This window comes from Petromyzon marinus, chromosome 7 (assembly GCF_048934315.1).
Source record: "Petromyzon marinus isolate PM22_M1 ecotype Great Lakes invasive population chromosome 7, UKy_Petmar_22M1.pri1.0, whole genome shotgun sequence".
NCBI classification, from domain to species: Eukaryota; Metazoa; Chordata; class Hyperoartia; order Petromyzontiformes; family Petromyzontidae; genus Petromyzon; species Petromyzon marinus.
Window position 1 is genome coordinate 6,705,223 of NC_133673.1, and position 23,324 is coordinate 6,728,546.

At 42.2% G+C, this 23,324-nt stretch overlaps 1 protein-coding gene across 3 annotated transcripts in view; it reads left to right on the forward strand.

Moving 5' to 3' along the window:
- LOC116939884 (phosphatidylinositol 4-phosphate 3-kinase C2 domain-containing subunit alpha-like) overlaps positions 1 to 23,324 on the forward strand; it is an 80,659-nt gene that overhangs the window by 2,966 nt on the left and 54,369 nt on the right. For all 3 annotated transcript variants that reach the window (XM_032948862.2, XM_032948863.2, XM_032948864.2), the window contains exons 2-8: positions 8,849 to 9,305; positions 12,982 to 13,934; positions 15,211 to 15,363; positions 17,819 to 17,916; positions 19,130 to 19,284; positions 21,890 to 22,010; positions 22,597 to 22,708. In XM_032948862.2, the coding sequence (XP_032804753.1) occupies positions 9,065 to 9,305; positions 12,982 to 13,934; positions 15,211 to 15,363; positions 17,819 to 17,916; positions 19,130 to 19,284; positions 21,890 to 22,010; positions 22,597 to 22,708 (1,833 nt within the window). In that variant the 5' untranslated portion in view covers positions 8,849 to 9,064. The remainder of the gene's footprint in view (positions 1 to 8,848; positions 9,306 to 12,981; positions 13,935 to 15,210; positions 15,364 to 17,818; positions 17,917 to 19,129; positions 19,285 to 21,889; positions 22,011 to 22,596; positions 22,709 to 23,324) is intronic.

Consider the following 23,324-nt stretch of genomic DNA (forward strand, 5'->3'; position numbering starts at 1 on the left):
TTTAACAACAGTATGAAATAAACTAGGGTATGGTCAGTATTACATTCACAAATATTTACAGTTCAGGTGTGCAAACAAAGGCACTGTACTCGGTAGGGAATGGCAATGTTTTGGTAGTCCAAAGCATAGTGGCTGTACAACATTTCAATTAGAGAACTTAAAGTAGTGACTATCTCAATAGTGCTCAATGAGGTCAAGGTGCTTACATTCTAGCCCAAAGAATGTTGTATTTCTTATCTTTACAATGTCACCTTTCTGGTTTGACTGTAAGCATTATACGTATATTTTAATGTCACCCGGCTACAGCATACGTAGCGTGTTGAAAATACTTGCGAAATAAAACATGGCATGCTTAATACACCTTCCATTTGAATTTTCAGTTTAGTTGGTCACATTTGTACACTGCAGTGCATGTATGCATGCATTAAAATGCAATGTTTTATTGACTACACGCACAACTTAACTCCTTGTTCAGCATTGGACCTGCACCATTTCCCAGTGGTGACTCGTGATGGTTGATTATTCCATTAATGTCATTGTGAGCAAGGTTCAGTGCACAGATTGTGGGCAGCATGATCGATTTGCTTCATGTAAAGATTAAGAACTCCCAAGTGGCGTTGTTATGTGCTTCCACTGGCCAGAGTAAGACTGAGAACATTTCCATTGTCCATATGTGCGCGTTTGCCTTTGTCGGCAAAACAATGGAGAAAAAAAAGTATTTACACAAAAACACAAACACCGCTTGTTGTCGTGTTAAATACTTGCTGAGGCACTGGCAAAGGAAATATGTTTCGTGACTTTTTTCACATTCGGCCTTGTGTTAGGTGTCAAGCATGTTATTGGAATACGTTTGATGAGCAGACATGTTCGTAAATGTTTAACTGTCTATTTGTTTGTTGTCATCGGTAGGTTCTGGTAGGTAGTAATTTTGATAGGTGCTTTTCACAGTGCACTATTACTCCTGTTATAAAAAAGCATTTTTATTTAGTTCATTACATTTTTTTCCCACCATAAGCATCCTCATGTTAGCGCCACGGTGGCAAAATGTTAACTACCTTTCCTGGTATACAGGAGGTCGTGGGTTCAATCATGATCCTGACACCTGTATATTTGGAGTTGGCATGTGCTCCCCATGGTGGCGTGGATTTTTCGTCGGGTCCTCCCGTTTTCCTCTCCACATTTAGAAAAGTGCTCTTAAAGTATTTGGCTGCTATATATTTTCACATGATAAGCCACTTCGTTGCACTGGCGGAGCCAGTGGGGGGAAGTGGGGTGACACGTGCCCCCGATCGAAATCCCTAATTTCGATCGGATCATTGGGGTTTATTAATAATAAATCGGCATTTTGCGACCCCCACTGCCACTTTGTAGCATACAGGATGTTTCAAAAAGATTAACCCAATTTCAAAGCAGTATATTTCACGATGCCAACATGTTACAATTACACAAAAAGTTACAAACGGTTTAATGAGTTATCAAGTTTTACTAACCATTTTATAAATGCTCTATGTGCCCTCCACCTACTGTATGGACAACATCGAGACGATAGTTGAATTCGTCCCAAACGCCTCTCAAAGTTTCTTCCACTGAAGTCACCGCTGCCGTGATTCTGTTTTTGAGGTCATCCAGATTAGTCACGAATGGTGGCACAAAAACACGGTCTTTGACGTATCCCCACAAGAAAAAGTCGCAGGGTGTGATGATGTCTGGGGATCTTGGGGGCCAAGAGTGTCGTGCCAAGTCTTGGGGTCCTGTGCGACATATCCAACGTTGAGGCAGTGTTGTCTTGCGAATGACTGAGGCTAGGGGCTGTTTGTGCGCTGGGAGAGGCATCTCGCGGCAATCATTTGAAACTCTATGCCCCGCCCTTTCAAGTGGTAAGAGTTTCATTCATGGGTGGTTCGTGGTTGCAGAGATATAGCGATTTCAAATCGGGTCCATCTTTTTTAAACACCCTGTATTATTATGTGCCAGGGACTCTATGAGATGATAGGACAATAGACTGAGTCCATAATTGGCAATAAGTAACGGCAAAGCAGTTATACGTGACTCAGAATTGTGCGCAGTTGCGTATACAATACACGACTTCCCTGAAGGCATACCTTCAGCGAGCGCGATGCCGATCACACACGGTTCGAATTCGACCCTCGATCAATGGCTGCGCCATCGCCGAACACGCGTCGAATAAAAAGCAAGGGACAAGTCCTTACTAACAACTCCTATCATTTTTCATTGCTGGAAGGGTTGCCCCCCCCTACCTGAAAATCCTGGCTCTGCCATTGCTTCATTGAGCTATCATTTGTGGCCAGGTTGCTTCTGACAAAGAGCTATATATCTCAGTGGGCCTTACCTGGTAAAACATTTTTTGTTTAAATAGTTTTAATTTGAGCATCTTTATTTTATTCTGGAACTTCCTACAGCCATCGGGGCTTCAAGTCTTCTCCGTATTGACCCTGAAACCAACATGCTGTATAAGCCTTTGCTCATTAACCTTCAAGTCTCTTATGCGTTAAATACATCATGTTTAAATTTTGTAGAAACTGCAGTTGAAAATCTTGCTCTGTGCGCGCCTGTTGAATGGGTCACCAGTGTTAGATTTCACCGTATTCCGTTCAAAATCTGGCGGTAGCTGACCATAATTCACACCCTGGATCTCATTGGTCCTGGCACAGTGCTCTGAAACATGGAGCCGATCATCCTTCTGAGATGCCTAAAAAAATCTCTGTGAGCTCATTTAAAAAATATATATACTGTAAGTACAATCCGAGATACCATTGAGATTTTTCTGCACTGTGCAGTGGTACTGAACCATTGTCTCAGTTAATTCCTGCAACATGGGATGTGGGGAAAGTGTCAAGGTAGACAAGTTTTTACTCTCGCGTATACATAATATCCTTTGATAATAATTGAGTAACCTTTTATGATAACCGCTTAGGCTTTGAATTTGACGGTGATTATTTTTGATGAAATCAGTTCTTGTGAGTTGTAAAATAACTAAAAATTGAAACCCAGTCAAACTATTTGTTCCTCATACCACCTGGATATAGTTTCTGCTCCCTTTTGCTTAATGTATTTGTGCTGGCAGTGCTACTTTTGAATGGTGTCCAAGATGCAAGCATAAAACCAGGCGCAGCACACATTAGTGAGCTTTTGACGGAGAACAGTGCATTCCAGAATGCTTGTGTTCCATGCCGTGTTCACCACTCATGTCTACCTGCTTTCCACTCGGATTGTTTTGGGATCGGTTTTTTTTCTGTGTTTATTTTGAAATTGTGGAAAAGAGATGTGTCACCGCTCGTGTATTTCTTTTACAGCTTTGAGACTGGATTTATTTGAACTTATTTGTTTGACTGACCAGGAATTATAAAAAGTCATAATGCAGAACTTAAGACTGTGAAATCTAAAATCAAAGTTTGTGTGCATTGGGCAAAGAATGGCAAAAAACATATAAGCTTAGGCAATGTTTTATTTTCAGATGGTATTTTTTTATGCCTTTTAATTGTTGTGTAAAATGTAGCTGTTGCCAAATTTGGTACCACGCCTGCACGTGTTCTGCAATTTTTTCTTAACTTCCTCATAATCTATAAACGGGGTTCTTTGTGACTTATCAGGATGACCACCACCATAATATGGTTGGGTTACGTGTCACCAATTCACTCCACGGTTAAATGCATCACATATTTAAAGCTGTCGTGATAAGTTGGGCCTAAGTTTACTTTTGATGTCAGCGCTTGTAGAGTTCTGAAAAACTTTTTGTATTACCTGGCCACGTGCCTAATGCTTAACTAAATATGAGCATGACAACAATGAGAAGTTTTGGCCTGTAAAATAAACGGTAATTTGCTTTGCTTAAGTATTTGGGTGCATCATTGTACCGTGTTACGATCTCGTGTTACTGTTTAATATGTAAAGATAATTTAGTTATGTTGATGTTAGCGCAATGACAGCAAGTACGTGGAGAAAAAAGTTTCGTTTGTAATTTGAAATACTCCTCTGTGGCTCCTGAGTCGCTTGAGAGCTCTCAATACTATTATAAAGGTCACAGTTATAATACCTCTTTCCATGCAAGTCTTATCTTCATTCTTATCTGTAAGTACTGTTTATGTAATAGTCATTGATGTTGTGTTTTACATTAAATATTCATCATTCTGTTTCCACGTTCTGTACTTGAATATATTCCGATTAATATTTAATATCAAGATTGTTTTTTGAACAAATTGAGTGTTTCTACACAGCTATAGCCGACATTTCTGACCTTCACTTTTTCAAAGATGACAATGCACGAATTAACTTTAGTTACATTCAGTGTCCTTATTGGAACAAAGTGAAAAATCATTGAGGTTCGTACCTTTTTTGTGCCATTGATAACGTAGAAATGTTTTTTTTATATATGCCATTTCACCTTCGCGTTCTCGTCATGGATTTGGACTGAGAATAATGGCACGTAATTACACAATTTTAAACTAAACTATTTAAACTAGACTTTTATTATTTTACCAGGTAACACCCACTGAGCTATATAGCTCTTTTTCAGAAGCAGCTTGGCCATGAAGGATAGCTCAACAAAGTGGTTTATCACGTGGAAAATTTATAGCAGCCAAATACTCAAATGGATGTTGATTCTAAATTTGGAGGGGAAAATTAGAGACCCTGGAGAAAAATCCACGCTACCAAGGGAAGAACGTGCAAACTGCAAATATACAGGTGTCAGGGTCGCGATTGAACCCACAACCTCCTGCATACCAGATGAGGCAGTTAACATCTCGCCACCATGGGGCCCCTTTTGAAAATCATGTCACAGACTCTTCAGCATCCTTGCCACTGCGTTTATTGTAATTCAGCAGAGCAATTGCAATGCTTTTGTGGTAAACGATTAACTTAGTTCAAACTGACTGATTTAAGTGGCACGTTCCATCAGCTGACAAGAAACTACCATCTTAAAAATCTGTTGAGAGTGCTCTGGTAGGGTGTGTTACAGCTGCAGGCACTGGTTCCTCTTGAGTTACATCAGACTGTAGTTCACTCTGTCATGAGGTGTGAATCCGGTAAAGTTCAAGTGTTACCTAACCATTGGTAAATCAGCTGCCTTGGGTATAGATATTTAGATGTCATGATTCGGTTTTTGAAATGAAGGCAAATAACCTTTGCACGTCTTGCTTTTTCCATTATGACACCGTTGAAATAACATGCCACGGTGACAGTCAATTTGTTGATGTATTGTACTGGTGACTCAAAAAGGTTAACTGACATTTAAACACAGCAATGGGACGCTATATATAGAAGCTATTGCATATACGGCCGTTTTGTGAGTCAACTGCTGGATGAGGGACTCTCCAAGCCATGCAGGTTGTGGGGGTTAATCGATCGCACTTCACTACGCTGATAGAAACCTTCGTTTACCATTCAGATTAACCTGTCCCATTTAAATTTTGATTTAAGGCTTTCGTGACTGCAGGGATTCATATTCTTGGTTCTTTCGGTAAAGTCACGTAGAAGGGAAACAATAAAATAATAAAAATATAAAACAATACAATTCTCACGACGTTTCGACTGCAACACAAGCAATCATCATCAGGTGTGAAAAAAGCACAGCAAGAAAATTTGAAAAAAGTGACGGTTATTTTTAACGTTAGCACCACGGAGAGCGATTTGACAGTTTGTTCAGATGGACGAGTCCATCTATGTTGGGAAGACGAAAATAATGGATGCGGTCTGAAAGCCACCATAAGCGTGGACAATCAATTAAGACCCGAAATGGTTTATCAACTCCTTCCAATGATTGCTAAGTCAGAATCCATCTTCTTGGTTGAAATTGTCTCTGTGTTTGTATATGTGGATAGCCTCATGAACGAATCTCTCATGGTAGCCAGATGGCTTACATATAACTTCTGTCTTGGAGAAGTCAATGTCATGTGAGCCTACTGAATTATAACAGTGATCTGCCACAGCCGAGGTGTTGGTCCTACTGTGTTTTAGGTCTGCTTTGTGTTCACGAATGCGGTCCGAGACAAGTCGTTTGGTTTCTCCAATGTAACTACTACCACAGAGGCAACTTAGTTTGTAGACGCCAGGGTACTGTATGTCCGGAATCACATCTTTTACAGACGGAATCAGATCACGGATTTTATGTAATGTGACTCGGACTTGGATCTTGTGTTTATTCAAGATTTTGGAGATCTTTTTTGTGATCCCTGCAATGTAGGATAAAGTGATGGTTTTGAAAGGATCCTCAAGAGGGTCCTTCTTCATGGTTGGAGTGATAGCTTTGCGGATTGTGTAGTCGGAGTAACCATTAGCCTTAAGAGCTTGGTGTACGTGCTTGAGTTCACTGGCTATGTGTTCCCAGTCGGATATGCATTGGGCTCTATGGTGGAGAGTCTTGATGAGGTATTTCTTCTGGGATGGATGGTGGTGGGAATCCGGTTTCAGGTAAGCATCCGTATGGGTAGCTTTCCTGTAGACAGAGTGGCTCATTGAACCATCAGGTCTCTTTTTTATTTGGACATTCAAAAAAGGTAGCTTGCCATCTTTTTCGACTTCCATGATAAATCTGATGGCTGGGTGTATGGAATTGATGTGGTCGAAGAATTGGTCTAGAGCAGGCCGGCCATGTGGCCAGATGACAAAAGTGTCATCCACGTACCTCTTCCATAAGGTTGGGCATAGAGTGGCAGTCTGGATGGCGTCTGTCTCACATTTCTCCATGAAAATGTTGGCTACAACGGGAGATAGGGGGGAGCCCCGGTTGTAGCCAACATTTTCATGGAGAAATTTGAGACTGACGCCATCCAGACTGCCACTCTGCGCCCAACCTTATGGAAGAGGTACGTGGATGACACTTTTGTCATCTGGCCACATGGCCGGCCTGCTCTAGACCAATTCTTTGACCACATCAATTCCATACACCCAGCCATCAGATTTACCATGGAAGTCGAAAAAGATGGCAAGCTACCTTCTTTAATGTCCAAATAAAAAAGAGACCTGATGGTTCAATGAGCCACTCTGTCTACAGGAAAGCTACCGATACAGAAATAGGTTTTACCCTTTTAACTGGCACAAAAACTGACATCTTTATTCAAGGCATCATGTTTGCAACAACCACAACACAAGCAGTCAAAATGCAAACAAAAGAGACAACTCTGATAATAATATGCACTGTCCTTGAATTTGATTGGTCCACACCCGAGACGGCTTTTCTTAGAGCCTAGTCTCCATGATGCCTTGAATAAAGGTGTCAGTTTTTGTGCCAGTTAAAAGGGTAAAATCTATTTCTATATCTTGTTACTGGCAAAGGAGGTCTCATAAAGGAAAGCTACCCATACGGATGCTTACCTGAAATAGGATTCCCACCACCATCCATCCGAGAAGAATTCCCTCATCAAGACTCTGCACCATATAGCCCAATGCATATCCGACCAGGAACACATAGCCAGTGAACTCAAGCGCACCTACACCAAGCACTTAAGGCTAATGGTTACTCCGACTACACAATCCGCAAAGCTATCACTCCAACCATGAAGAAGGACTCTCTTGAGGATCCTTTCAAAACCATCACTTTACCCTACATTGCGGGGGATCACAAAAAAGATCTCCAAAATCTTGAATAAACACAAGATCAAGGTCCGATTTAACACATTACATAAAATCCGTGATCTGGTTCTGTCTGTAAAAGATGGGATTCCGGACATACAGTACCCTGGCGTCTACAAACTAAGTTGCCTCTGTGGTAGTAGTTACATTGGAGAAACCAAACGACATGTCTCGGACCGCATTCGTGAACACAAAGCAGACCTAAAACACGGCAGGACCAACACCCCGGCCGTGGCAGATCACTGTTATAATTCAGTAGGCTCACATGACATTGACTTCTCCAAGACAGAGGTTCTTTGCAAGCCATCTGACTACCATGAGAGATTCGTTCATGAGGCTATCCACATATACAAACACAGAGACCATTTCAACCAAGAAGATGGATTCTGACTTAGCAATCATTGGAAGGATTTGATAAACCATTTCGAGTCTTAATTGATTGTTCACGTTTACGGTGGCTTTCAGACCGCATCCATTATTTTCGTCTCTCCCCTCCTCTTTTCCCAACATAGATGGACTCGTCCATCTGAACACACTGTCAAATCGCTCTCCGTGGTGCTAACGTTAAAAATAACTGCACTTTTTTCAAATTTTCTTGCTGTGGTTTTTTCACACCTGATGATGATTGCTCGTGTTGCAGTCGAAAAGTCGTGAGAATTTTATTGTTTTATATTTGTATTATTTTATTGTTTCCCTTCTACGTGACTTTACCGAAAGAACCAAGAATATACTGTCCCATTTAATTTTTTTGTTGTTGTTTTATAGCTGAATTGATTGTGTGACATTTGACTTAACCCTCAAGTATTTGTTGTGTAATATATCACCATTCTATACATTCTCATCTGCCCCTTCAAATTTATTTCTCACAATGTCATTTTCCTGTGGTTTATCAGTTCCTGGTTGCATAAAATGGAAATCATTGACATACATTGAACATCGGTGACAGCAGGAATGTTATCACTCAAAACAGGGTTCTCATCTCTAATTTAAATTATAAATACTCCCAAAAGACACGGTCTGTATAATGCTTACTTTACACTTACATAATTCAAATATGTGAAAATGATGAGTCAGCCATTGCCCCTTCTCTGTGGGGTTGATATAATGAATACCTCTTTGTTAAAAGTAAATAATTGGAATGATGACTGGTCCCCACAATAAGAATGTGGAATTACCACTGCACTGCCGCATGCTCGTTTGAATGGTGAGATATTTCACTTTCAAGACTCGTTGAGATGTGTTCATCTTTGTGTTACAGGATCTCCTGGATTTACAAAGCACCATAAGGACATGCAGTACCGTAGCAACGCTTAGCCGAGTCCCATCCCCCGCAGACTGAATGGGCAGCGTTCTTCGCTTGAACACGTCCCGTTGAGCTGTGCACGTGACCAGAACCACGGGTAACCGTCCATGCGCCGTGAAGACGAGGACCTGACGGAGCGTGCGTGACACACGGGGCGGCGCAAAAGGAGCAATGGCACAGCTGGAGAGCGGAGGGATGATGCGGAGGGGACCGTCCTCGGCGAGGTCCGGCGCTCGTGTTCGCGCTTACTCGGCCGAGAGCGTGGGCATGGAGGAGGCACTGCGCATGGAGGCTGATGCGCTGGCCAAGCTCCAGAAGAGCAAAACGAAGGGTGCGGTGAGCCAGCACGGCGGCCAGGCGGAGGCGAAATCGGCGGGCAGCAGACGGGAAGCTCCGGCAAGCGGCGCTTCAGGTGGGGGGTGTGGAACGTGGTGCATTTGTTGACGTTGTAAAATGCGGTCTTCCCAAACGGGAATTTGGTTGTTGCTCGTTGTCATTAGTGGCGTTGGGCCGGCGGTGGAAGTTCCGCAAGCCCTTGCTGGCAGGGCCAGTGTCTATAGAATGGCCACTGTTGACTTTCCATGAAGTAGTGGCAATTGTATTGATCACTTGCATTAGAGATTATAGGCTGAATCCAAGCTCAACTGGTGTTTGCAACTGCTACATCTTGATTATGAGTTGAGCGCTTTGACAACCGAACTGCCCGGCTAGATTTAATCTATAAGTTGGTTAAATATCCTTGTTGGCTTGTCTGCTCTGAAGAGAAGCTTTACGTGAAACAGTCGACTGTATTAGTGTCTGTGGTGAAGTCAGCATTGGGGAAGTGGACAGCTCCATTGGCATCCCCGAATTAGCATAGAAACTTCCACTTCCCATAGTTGTAGCTTTTCATCCACAGGATGGGCAATGTTTATGTTTTAAGGCAACGTTATTTACAGCAAAATCCCGTGAAAGTGGACTAATTGGAGGGAGATCCTCCAGTTATGGTGGATGTCTGACAAACTGAGAATGTGAAATTGCGATGTTTTAATCACATATACATGCAATTAACACCTAAGATTAACTACATCTTTCCAAGTGAAATGTGTACAACCATGACTTCAGCAGTACAGTATAATCCAAGTTGCTTACCATCAAGTAAGAAGCAGAGAGAGGCTGAGTGAGGCTCACTGGATATGGAGGGCTAAAGAGATTTGCTGATGGCCTTGAAGAATGTCTTTTCTTAATTTGGAAAATAAATGTAAAATTAACGTGAATCAAAATAAGTGAGCAATGAGCAGAACATGCAGCATCCACTCCAGCAGGTTCGGCAAATTGTGTTAAACATAACCTTGAAATGATTAATGCACACGTGTGTATCATGTTCCACTAAATAATTTGTACTTACCCTGAATTCTGTTTTTTTCGAATGGATTTGTACTGTACTTTATTGTTGTGGTTGTTTTAACTCTTTGGTTTATATATTCTTTGGCATTCTTAATTATGCTTTATTTGACACAGCTCTCGCAATACTGAACTGTTTGAATAGTTGGCAGACGAATTCAGCAGCATTTTTGCAAGCATCTCAGCTCCATATATGACCGACACTGCTGGGCTTTCATTTGGTAATTCTACCAAGCACAATTCTAGATACATTGATTATCGACATGGCGCACTTGTCCACGTGGTCATGAGTGTCATCTCCTGGGGTTGGGAATAAAATGTATTCGCCAATTTCTTCCGAAGTCAATTTATTCCCAATTCCATCCAAATGGTTATGTTTGCTATCGTCGGTCAATCAGGTTTCAAGAGAATATAGGGTTCAAGTCGTAATGAACGGGTAGCATTTACATCAGTGGCTGCTGGTAAAAGCTGCCAACAATCGATGCTGGATTACTGCAAAGTGCTGGCACAATTTGCTCATGGTTGTAAAACGTTCTGATAAGGGCAGGCTCTTCTACTGGTGTCGGAGAAATCTTTTTGGGTGCTTGCCCTTCTTAACGTTCTGCCCTTTGACACAGAAGGACCTTGTCATCGAGTCCCATGAATCTGTGTATTATAATTGTCATGTCCGATCAAGGATTCCAATATCTGGATTATTGCCGCTGCCTGAACTTTGATGTCTCCAGGCTTCGGTCATGCAAAATGTCATAAATGTGCATTTGGCTTTCAGACAGTTTCCGTGCTCTGAATATTGTGGAAACAAGTCTGTGTCATTTGATTTGGAGAGAATACTACAAATTCTTTGTCCTGAATGCCAAACACCATAACAACACGCTTCTTCCCATTGCGTAAAGGAAATGCTCGATAATTTGTATTTCTTACAACATGTTAAAACATCATTTGTGTATTACACATGTGATGGTATATGGTATGATGAAATGGTGATTGTACTTAACGTTACATCAACAATGACCCCTTTGACTCGTGCTACTCGGATTGGTCTTGTGCAAGTGCTTTTGTTGCCTGAAGATAAGTTACGTAATACTCAGGATGTAAAATAAGACTGATGTGACTTAATGGGGATTTATCATGACTAATATATCCTCTATGCTTAAATGGCATTGCTGGAAGGCGGTCTCCATTATCACCTTGGTACCCATAACCCCTATCGGTTTTGCATTCATTTGGTCCGGGTTGCTTAAGCAGATTGGCTGTGACATGAAGCATGAACATGTAAGCTTGCATGTTATGGAATATGCACATTTGAATAGCTGGACAGTTTTATATTCACATCCCTGGCAGGAAATGACACAGGTTGTCTCTGTGCCAACATGTAAGATCCTATTGCACAAATATTACAACCGGAGCATTACACAATAGTCTACAAAGTGCTGGCGTCACCTTGTATTTGTGCGATCACATTTGCGGAAGCTGTAGTGTTTTAAACGTGATCATTTAAACATGCTGTTATAAAGGATGCCTAAGAAATGTTTGATGGTATAGAGTGGCAATGCTGAGCATGTGTACCCTTGGAATTGCACTCTGACACATTCGGCTAATCATGATTAAGTTCATGGTGCGTACAGTATTTTCAATATGTAATCTATTATTCCCAGTGCGATACACGGGATGAAAAACAAAAACATTACATTTGTAAATAATAGCGGTAATGCTAATTACACTTGGATTTATTACATAAGTATGTATGCATGTATGTTGAACTTCTTTTGCACCGTACGTAGCCAACCATGCTAATTGGAGGTGTGGGGGAAAGAGAACAAACTAAACAAAAAGCAGTTCTCAAGACATCAGTTTTCAATCGAGATTTAAAAGTGCGTATCTCCAGTGACTTCCGAATATCGGAAGGAAGGGACCATAGCTATTTATTCTATACTTGGTTTTATTTATCGCTGGTTTTTACCAAAGGTATTACGTATTATGAACAACACCGGTGATAGCTCGACAACCAATATTGGGAAGAGTCATGAGAATGGTAATAATAACTATCACCGCCCGACCGTTTGCACTGGATGCTCGGCCACGGTGGAGGGGTGGGAGGTGGGGCATGCGTCACGACAGCACCGCAGCCACCCGGCTCGGCCACTGTTTTTTTGCGGTTGACGTAATCACGGAAATGTGCGCAGTGCCGTCACTACCGCACGCTTGTCCATCTGTCCGTCCGCGTGTCAGCCAGCGAGCCAGCCAGCCATCGAAACTTCAAAAAATTATATTGTATAACAATTTTGAACTTGTAACGCGCACATCATTTGCCCAGGCTCGAAGAGAGAAAACGACTTGGAGGGGCAAGTAACCACAGACAAGCGGAAAGGCAACCATGCAATGATCCGGTCAATTATTGAGGGTTAGCATGTGGGAGGAAACTGGAGAATAATAACTGAATGACGGAGCAGAAGAAGGGAGATATGGAGCAATAAAATAGGAATATGTGTGTGATGGTTTGCATTGGTAAAGCATCAGAGGCGGCAATTGGAAGCATTCACCTGGCAGTAGGTTTAGCGTGGCTTATGATGATGCCTTACATTAAATCGAGATGGTGTACCCTATGACACTTTTACAGTCACAGTTGAGGTTTTGTGCAGTTGCACTCGGGTAGTTTAAATAAGCTTTTCCAGGTTAACGATAAAACGCGTGCGCGTACTCCACAGGTCCTGCGCGGTCCCAGCTGGACAGCGACCTCATCTCATTCCCAGAGGGTGACTTGGAGCGCCGGCGGCAGCAGAAAGCAGCCGAGGCCAAGGACTTGGCTGACCTGGAACTGCTGCTCTTCGTTAATGGCACGGGCACCGGCACGAGCACCATTACCCCTGCTCAACCAGCGCCAGTCATGTCCCCAGCACTGCCAACGGTTTCTGGCCGCGCTCCCTCTACCCCGCTGCCCTCCTTTTCACCCCTGTCTGCACCAAGCCATGCTGTGCTGCAAACTCAGATGCTGCCGCTGAGTCGGAGCTTGCCACAGAGCCAGACGCTCCCACCAAACCACCTCATGGGCACTCTGCCGTTCGCCGCGGCACCGCAGCAAATTTCGTTGTGTCCATCCGGCTACAGTCAGCCCATGGCTGGCTTCGCCAAAGATTCCAACCTGACCAGAAACCATGCTGTGGCGGCTGTCTCGTACTCGTACCCACAGCTGCAAGCCGCTTTTCCACAGTGGGGCACCGCTGGGAGCCTCGCTGCTTTCCCAATGCACCGCCCGGTCGTGGGCTTCACGCCACCTGGAGCCGGCTACACGCATGCCGCTCACACGGCCGAGTGGGCCGAGGTCTACAACAAGATCGCCACCATCAAGAAGACAAGGCAGAGCGAGAGCCAGGGAAGTGGCCAGAAGTCCCCCTCGGACTTTGAAGCGTTGGACCTGAACCCCGTGTCGCTGAAGTCTCCGGAGACCCTGCGCTCTGGAGGCTGCGACTGGCTCGACCTGGACCCGATCGGCAAGCTGCCGCAGACGGTCGGGGAGTCGGCCAAGATGAATGGCGGAGTCAAGGACGTTCAGAGCCGGACTGGGGCCATCGCGGCGGGCGCTGCCGCCCCTGACACGGACCCCTGGGATGCAGTTCTCCTGCAGCCGCAGAGCCAGGCCGGCAGCCAGAAAATTGTCACGGTGGGTGGGTCGCTTTCTTGATTGGCGGCAGGTGCAGTTTTGTTGTTCACGTCCGGGATGTTGTTAACATTTGATTAACCGGAAGGGAATGGTGGGGAGGTGAAGGAACAAAAAATGAATTTCAATTTTGTGTTTAGTAATCAAATTTAAAGTATCCATGTGCTTGGGAATTTTTTTTCTTTCAATGGGGACTTTGGGAATGTGTTTAATAACGAATGTGGTGGGGGTTTTTTTTAGTCATGTCTGTACACCGCTGCAAACAGCCCCTTACGTTTTTGTTGTTGTCTACTTTTGGAAATTGTTAGTTGTGTGGATTTGTTATGTCTTGTTTTCTGGTGCTCTCGTAATTATCGGGGGATTGTTCACTGATGGGGCACGCATTGATCTACCTTCACGGAAAACGTCAGTCTCTAACGCTGCCTTGTTAACAGCAGATACTGCTTTTGTAATTCTCTAGATATTTAGCTGCTGGGATTTGGAGACATGCCGTCAGCTGCATGCAATTTCAGCCGAATAATGAGAGTGAGGGCCTCTGTACTCTGCAGACTAATATCTAACTCTGAATGTTTACCATTCCTTGTGTAGACATTTTTTTTTTAAATAGGTAATTCCCTTATTTATTGAACGTCATTTTATTTGAATTCCTGCAGCAAAAAATAAAACTGGATTTCACTAACGGTCACGAGGAAATAGATTATTGTAACTCGCAATAAACCACTGCCCACTGTAATCGATTGAAACAGGAAAATCATTGTCCTGTTGTTTGCTGAATCCCTTGCTGGGCTTTATTTGTTGAAGAAAATATTTTCCATTACAGCAACCATTGTGTAGCATCCCATTTCTATAACGTTTCATTGTTGAGGGATAAAAATAACTTGAGGTATTACAATATTTAAGCAGGCTTTATGCTATGAACATTAACGATAATAAAAAAAGACCAGTATCAATCATGCAATTGTTTGCATGTTTACATGAAAGCAAGTTATCCCTGCCTTCACCTCCCCCTCTGCACCCGCACTGATCAGTGTGGTGAAGAATGGTCAAATCGCCCTCACGATACATGGCACGGTGAAGTCCTCATCCCAAAGTGGATTGACACGAACAGCAGCACATGTGCATCGTTGTAAAAATCAAAACAATTCACAATGCTCCCGTGTTAGTTTCATTTAAACAGAGGTTGCATCCTAGGCTGTGCCGAAGAGCTATGAGCGGTTAGAATGTTATCTGACAGAATGGGAACAAATTGCATGTCCATCTGCAAACGCTGAATTCACAGGAAGCAGATGGCAACTCCGATGGGAATAGGCTGAGCGGCCCCGTGGAGGGTCGCCCCACGAGCCCTGCAGCCTCAAGGCCACTTTCCAGGACACTGTCGGACGAGGCACCGTTGGAATCAGGCTCTCGGGGAAAGGGTAACATATCCAGCAAGGTAACAGCCCCCACTAAACACCGCTCTGGTTTTTTAGTTTGAAAACTCATTTATTTAGAACTGCTTTTTGAATTTAGTTTGTCCTTCCCCCGAACCGACCATTAACACACATACGTACACCTGACGATTTACCACCCCAGCGATTTTCTGAGTTGTCACGACTCACGGTGGCGTTTCGATTGTCTTGCGTCGATTATTTTTTTTGTCTTTTATTCGCCATCTCGTATGCTCCATCTCGTAGTACACCTAGTAAGCCCAATAATGGCAAAAGCGTACTATGTGCATTTCGTTCCCATGAATTGTAAATAGTTGATATATGCACGTTGTTGTATGCATTTATCATGAGCAAAATAATGCGTATGAAAAACTGTATCATTTAAGTAATAAATCGGTGCATCGATGCCTACGGGGTTTCCAGTTTTTTATACTTTAGTGTAAACCAGAGGCCCCCTACATTGATACTCCTTGCAGTCATGTAAACCACAAGGTCAGCAGACCAGCTTTCATTTGTTATCGCTTCATTTTAATATCACATGGCTGCTGTCTGCACTGATAGCACTTCTGTGGAATGCATCACCCAGTACGGTAAAATTGTGTTTTTTGGAGCCGTGTAAGCTTTCCCAATGATGTTTTTATATAGATATACACAGTATTGTCAGGAAGTTGCGTGGATTGCATCCATATACCAACATTTAGGATTGTTCATTATGTGCAGTGGATATTGAACAGCAAAGTGGTATTGAGTTAAATATTATTTTCGTCTAAACATGTATGAGCAGTTTGCTGACTTCTGGTTAAAAGAAAATATTAACCAGATGTTGTTATTGTCACTCAGTGACTTTGTTCGTACCAGATTGTCTTCACCGGACTTGGTAAAGTCCACATATTTGGCTCCAACACCAAAAAAAATACCAAGGCGTCAAAGTTCTCAGCTTTGAAAACATTAGCGCTATGAACAATGCTTTTCATGGCTGTAAGGGCGAGGGGTTACTCAGTAATGAATGGCGCCGTAGACCCGGCAACTGCGTGTGTTCACGTGATGCAAGACATTTGCCAAGTAGACAGCATGACGTGTGACCTTGGGTTCTTCTAGCAAAACATTTTACATTTTAAAAGTTATTTGTAAAGAGCAGGATTTGGCCAAACTTCAGGCAACTTGTTTGCAATTGGAATTAGATTCCATGTGCAATATCGGAAACTGTGACATGGAAAGAAAACACATTTCTACCGTCACACATGATGACGTGGAAAAGTAAACGTTTTGCCTAAGTGCATTGCACTGCACATAACATTAGGCTACGAGTATCTGTCACTCAAGTGACAAGCATTCTTATTTAGTTTTCTCATACAAACAATGATATTCTTCATACTGTCCCATATGTACGTAATATAACATCTCGATCAGGCAGGTACTTTTGTGTTTTATGCCCGAAGTCTGTTGTTACGTATGAAATGTTACAACTCATGTGGCCCCAATTGGGCTTGTGGAATGGCAGATAAACTGGACATGAAGCCACTAAGTTGAGCTATCGTTTGTGGCCAGGTTGCCTCTGAAAAAGAGTGATAGGGCTCAGTGGGCCTTACCTGGTAAAATAAAAAATCATATTAAATAGTTTTTTTTTGGAAGAAATACTTTTATCTTACCGGTACTTAATGTGACATTTCCTACCTATTTTCCCGTTTCCTTGGGTCTTTTTAGAGCAATTCATAAGTTGCATTCTTTCAACAGCCTGGATTGCGTAATTACTCACAGTTACTTTTATTAGAATTTCGTGCTGTCACATTCTGACAGTTTTAAAAATGTACAGCTGGGTTGCAGCTTCGGTTACCGTACTGGATTTTTTTCTTCCAACAAATGGAGACTGAAACGTTGAAAATGTTGGTTTGAATGGCTTTGCCGGTGCCATGTATACTTTGTAAATTGAGCCAGCATAATAATGTAAACATCTGAATACCGAACTATCATGTTCAAACTTGTGGAAAAACTTTAGTATCCATTTTTGGATTTTATTGAACTTTTCTTCAATTTGGCTGTCTTCTCAGTAGTCTGATTATGCCTATTTGAATTTCTTTCAGGGGAAATAGTCTTTATGGAATTTCTGTAAGGAAGCCGGCTTTTTCACAAGGGGCCTTTGTTTTGAGTGAATATTCAATTCGCAAAATTTGAATGAATAATAATCATATTAAATGGCTGTGCAATTGTCCTTTCATTTGCAGACTGAGGCCAATTATATACATAATTTAACATAATGCGTTCAACTCAAATTTTCCAGTGCTGTTCATTTACATGCTAATACACTAATAAATATAAAAGTACTTAAGCAAAAAGTTATTTTTTTTAATGGCTAGAGAAATGGTTCAAATGGCATGCCACTCGCGTGTTATTCTCGTAAACTATGAATTTAATGTTGACATTTATTTTTTTAATGACCCTGAGTGGTTCTGGTGTGTTCAGTGTTCAAACGTAGGGGATGGTTCATCAGAAGATGCGCTGTTTAAATCGTCGGATCGCAAAAACGAAGAGGTGGCATCTTTCTGCGACATGATCTCAAAGTAAGATGTCTTCCCCTGATCTGGCAACCGGAGGACAGTGGCCTGTGGTTTTACCTGCAAAACTCCACCATGCCCCATGGTTAAATTGGATTCGCAATTATGTTGAGTTGATGGTCTCAGCCTGGTCACTAAAGTCTGCCCAAAAAAACAACCGTATTATATTTTTTTGTTCACTTAATTTGACTGAATTCCAGCGCTAAGAATTTAGAAAAAGGATATCGGTTTAAACTGCCCTGCCATGAACGTTTATCTATAACAGGGCATGTAGCAATGTGTGGATGAAAAGGGATTGTCAGAAGCAGTTTTGTGAGATCTCCTTCTACAGGCCATTGTCTGCCACAATGGGTTTTGCATTTCTTTCTGAGGTCACAAAATAGAGGTGATGCTAATAGCACAAAATAAAACACTTTTGGTCTTATTGTAATCGTGCTAAAATAGTGAAATGTACTGTTTATGAATGTACTTACATTTGGTTTGATCTAGTGAATGTGTTTACTGGAAGAACGGATATAGACTACATTGGCAATCAAGAATGAAAGTGTGTTGATCACTACATTTGGAACCTTACATTCATATTAAACTTCTTACGAACAGTTGGTAAATCAATAGCTAATGAATAGCATGCTCTCGTGTTATTTATCTCTACGTTATGCTGTAGTATTGGAATTACCGATGTTGAGATTGCAATGCAAATCAATATTTGCATTACCGATGTTAGCAAATAAGACAACCAAATTCTGTACCTGCATTAATTAAACAACAGAGTACATATTTACAAAACTGCACATGACTTACAATTTAAATATTGTAAATATGAAGAGACATTTGTAAGTTGCAAATGAATCCATCCAATATCTGGTGTGCTCACCAAAAATATTAAGGACTGTTATTTCTGCTTCCTCCTACCGATTATTTTCTTTGGCACTGGCAGTGGTGACAATTGTTTATCCAACCAAAAATGTGGTTTTGTCTATGGCGGGGTACGTGGCTGTGATTGAGAGTCTTTAAATCTTTTGTCGTGAATGAGCTTCCGAAATATGCATCGGAGGAGGATGGGGAAAACAGTCGTCGTTGAGCAGACGTATTTCCATTGTCGGTGAAACTGGACTTTTAACGAGCGACAAGTTTGTGTAGGAGCGCATTAAAATAGCTGAACCTCAAGATGTGTGTGTGTGTGTATTTTTTTGTCCTTTTTTTTTCACCCCCGCTACAGACTTCGTGAAGAGCACCCCCACATGTCGTGCAGTAACCTCGGCTTTGTGCTGAGCCCTGTGCTCCTTGAGAGAGACCTGAGCAAGGAGAACGTGAGCGTCAAGGTCACCATCGAGATGGAAGGCCTGCAGCAGCCAGTCACGTTCACCTGCGACGGTCAGGACCCTTTGTCCTTAATCGTGTCTCTCTCTGCGCATTCTCTCTGTCCATAATACGGGGGGGGGGGGGGTTTGGGACAGATTGCCTAAAATATAAATGTGTGATTAAATCCGCCACCACAATTAGTGAATTGGATAATATTGGATAATAATTATTATGGAGAAGATTGGATGCGAAAGCCTAAGTGTTAAACTATTATCTGTGTTAAAGTGTGTAACTTGTCTCCATGTACAAGTTTCTACTTTTACAATCAACACAGTTTTATCACATTATTGGAGTCGTGATGACTGTCACATGGCTACAACAAAATACAATTGGTTGGTCGATGTAAGGTCTTCAATTGAGAAAAAAAAATCTTGTATGAGAAGGCATTGAGGTTAACAAACCTTTGATGTTTAAACGTTCATTGTTTATGACGGTGTGGACTGCGAGTGTCTGGCATTGCTCGCCAAGGATCCTGAAGCTGAATTTGGCAAGCGCAGTCTGGTAAATATTGCAGACTGCAATAATAGGTACAGGCCACATCCATAAAGCTGAAAGGAAAGGAAGAATTATCTTTCAAAGCCCTGCCTTACAAAATCACGTTAAACCTACACATCCTATTATCTGATGACCTTTTACCCGTTGCAGCGACAATCCGTTTATATATCAGTCCTCTTACACTTCTTAAGTCCTGATTGTATTTGAGCAGGAAACGTTATTTTGATTTAAAGCTTTCGTGACTGCAGTAATCCATATTCTTAGCTCTTTCGGTAAAGTCACGTTGAAGGGATGATGACCGTTTGTGTTATGGTCGAAACGTCGTGAGAATTTTTATTGTTTTATATATATTTTATTGTTTCCCTTCAACGTGACTTTACCGAAAGAGCTAAGAATAAGGAAACGTTATTGTTAAAACAAATGTCAGCTGATAGGGAAGTCATGACATCGAAGATTACAACTGGGTTCATCTTTACTCTGGGTTGGCCTGCAGCCACTTGATGTTCTTCTCAATGTCATTTTACATTTCCACTTCGGAAAATATTCTAAAACGTCCGGTGATAATTTCGACATGCACGGTGAATTAACACGGTGGTCTTTCAGCGCCCACACAACCTTCCAGTGCCATTAGCCTTGCCTAATATACAGTGCTTGTCTGCGGTGCTTGCAGACCCAGCTGAATGTGCTGGCTGCTGTTCAACTTAAAGTACCGTGTATCTTAAAGCCCACATTAACCTTCACAAGGCATTCAATTGCTTCTCTCAGATAATATAATCAATAGTCATCATCTTCGCTGTGTCCTGCAACAGTCTCCCATATCCATCCGTGAATTATTGTGCATATATTTAGTCGTAATTTTTAACTGGAATTGATTGATATGCTGACACTTGCCACCTTAGTCGTAATTTAGTGGAAATCTATAATACTATTTCAGGTTCGACATTATATGCAAGGCAGGCGCAACATTCTGTTTTAAATATAAATGTATGAACTTGTTTTTAAAATGCTTTCACATCCAAACTTCATTTCTCCAGTTATAAGACGGAATAAAATTAGGCTTTATAATTTTTGTGTTTTAAGATACAAATTATTTTGTTTCGAAAACATTACAACAAAATGAATGCTACTGTATATGTAAAACTAAGAAAATGCATGTTTAGTCAGGTTCAGTTTATTTTGAAGTAGCTTGTGAGCTAAGAAGCTTGTAAGTTGGGTTTCATCAATCTAAACCACACACCGTTTCCGTAACAGACGTAACACATCATAGAAAGAAAAATAAATAATGCAAATGAAGAAATCGTTTAAAAAAATAGGAAATAATATAATTTCAAATATAAAAATTTATCTTTTAAAAGTTTTAGCACAATTAAGGAAACAAAAAGTGCAATATTAGGCATAAAAAGTGCCAGTGGTAAAACACACCATTTCCAAAGAAACACTAAATTAAAATCTCCAATAAAAATATATAAATGTGCCATCAATCAACCACGACATTGCACTGAGCAAAACAAGCAACCAAGATGACAGAATTACCTTGTGGAAATCTACAGGATCGTACACATAAGTAGTCCACGTGACAAGCTATCATCTGTCATGCACATTGGACAAATGTTTTCTGGATTTTAATTCTTAAACAAGTATATGTTACTGGCCTACTTCTCATCGATGCAAAATAATGTTTGCATCGATGAGAAGACAACTCTCTTCTGGTCATACCCTGCTCTATCCAGATGAGAAAGTGGACATAGGCATTTCTCTGCCTTGAAGCCTTTTGCAGATGTACAAGGTTTGGACGGCAAATGAACGGTCACGTCTTTCGTAGACAGCTTTGTTCTGTCCGATGTGTTTTAAGTTTGGCCCTTATGTTGTTCGGCAAAATGTCCAACGTTTCGCTCTCCGTGCTGGGATCTCCTTCAGAAACTCGACTGAGCGTCTCACTCTCTCCCTCGATTGCATAGCATGGCTGTTCCCCTGTTGCTGCTTCCTGTTTGTAACGTTGACTGGCTCGGCTCTCTGATTCAGGACAATTGAAAACCAACGAAATATTAGTTGTCTCTCCCGCTGCACGAACGTCAGTGGCGCTGTTTTCTGATGGATGTTTTCTGCTCTGGGTGGTGGGCAGTGAGCTCCCCGGTGGAGCTGATCGTGATTCAGGCGCTGTGCTGTACCCACGACGACCTCGGCAAGGTGGTGACCAGCGACTACGTGCTCCGCGTGTGTGGCCGGGAGGAGGTGCTGCAGAGGTATGTTCAGAGAGCACTGGGTGCCTATCAGAGGGGACCTTCTGGTTCTCAGATCTCTATATACCCCTAGTCAATAAGGTAGCTTTTTTATTCAGAACCAGGGCCAAGGTCTTTCGCGATTTCTCTGTTCTATATTTGTCACCGGTCAGAAACCACTGAACTAAAAATAACGTCTGCTCTCATCAATCAATATTACTAGGTTAGAGTCCGCATGGATCGAGCATCCATTTTCAAAGGGGACACGGAGTGTCTAATTTCAAATATTATCCGCTTAAACATATGTGTTTACAATTGTTCACGTTCTACAATCTGATATTTTTAAAAATGATTATTTTCACACATGCACACATACTCCAGTTAAAATAAAAAATGAAAATGTCCCTGTTCTTTAATTGTTCATTGTTTCAAAGCATATATAAACATTCAAAGCCCGCTCGGTGTATTTGTAAGCCAACTACTGCTGGGTGCAGTGTTGAAAGAACTTTCACGTGGAAATCAAAGGGAACCATCTGTGCGTGTGCCACTCCCCAGCCTGGCCACAGCCCCAGCGAGCGAACTCGCACGCTATTGTGTTTGCCGTCCACAGCCGGCAGTGCCTGGGCAGCCACGAACACATCCATCTGTGCCGCAAGTTCGACACGGACATCCGCCTGCAGCTGCTGCACGTCTCGGCCATGCGGCACGACCTCGCACGCACGGTCAGGCCCTCCTTGTTACATCCTGCATCCCCGTGTTGCCTCATGGGGCCACATTAAGCACCGCCGTGTGGTAAAATAATAAAGTAATGCGACGCAAGTTGGTTCAATACAACATCCTCCAAAGACTTGTCCCCACCGACCTCTCTGCCCTCTCATTTCACTCTTCTCCTCTCCCAGCACTCTTCCCCCCCCCCCCCTTCCTGCCAGCAACCAAGGCTTTTTGTCGAAGCTCCGCAGCCAACCATTGCTTTATTGTATCTATGTGTGTACGTTGAACTTCCTTCGCACCATACATAGCCAACTGTGCTAATCAGAGGTGCCGGAGGGTGTGAATTCTCTCCTCTTTTCCTCATATCTGGAACTCTCTTCCCTTAGTCATCAGTGCCATTGTCTGCCGGACCCCATTCAAGTCCAAGCTCTCAAGACCTTTATTTTAAGAGCACTCGAGAGCGGGAGCACTCTTGTGACCTACTCGATGTAGTTCCATTCCTTGCTTTTGAATACATTGTCACTGCACTAATGTCATTAAGTGCCCCTGACTATAATGTCAACTGTTTAATGAAAGTACCGAAATGTAATAATAGGGTTTTTTCCCCTTTTTTGGCAACAACACTGA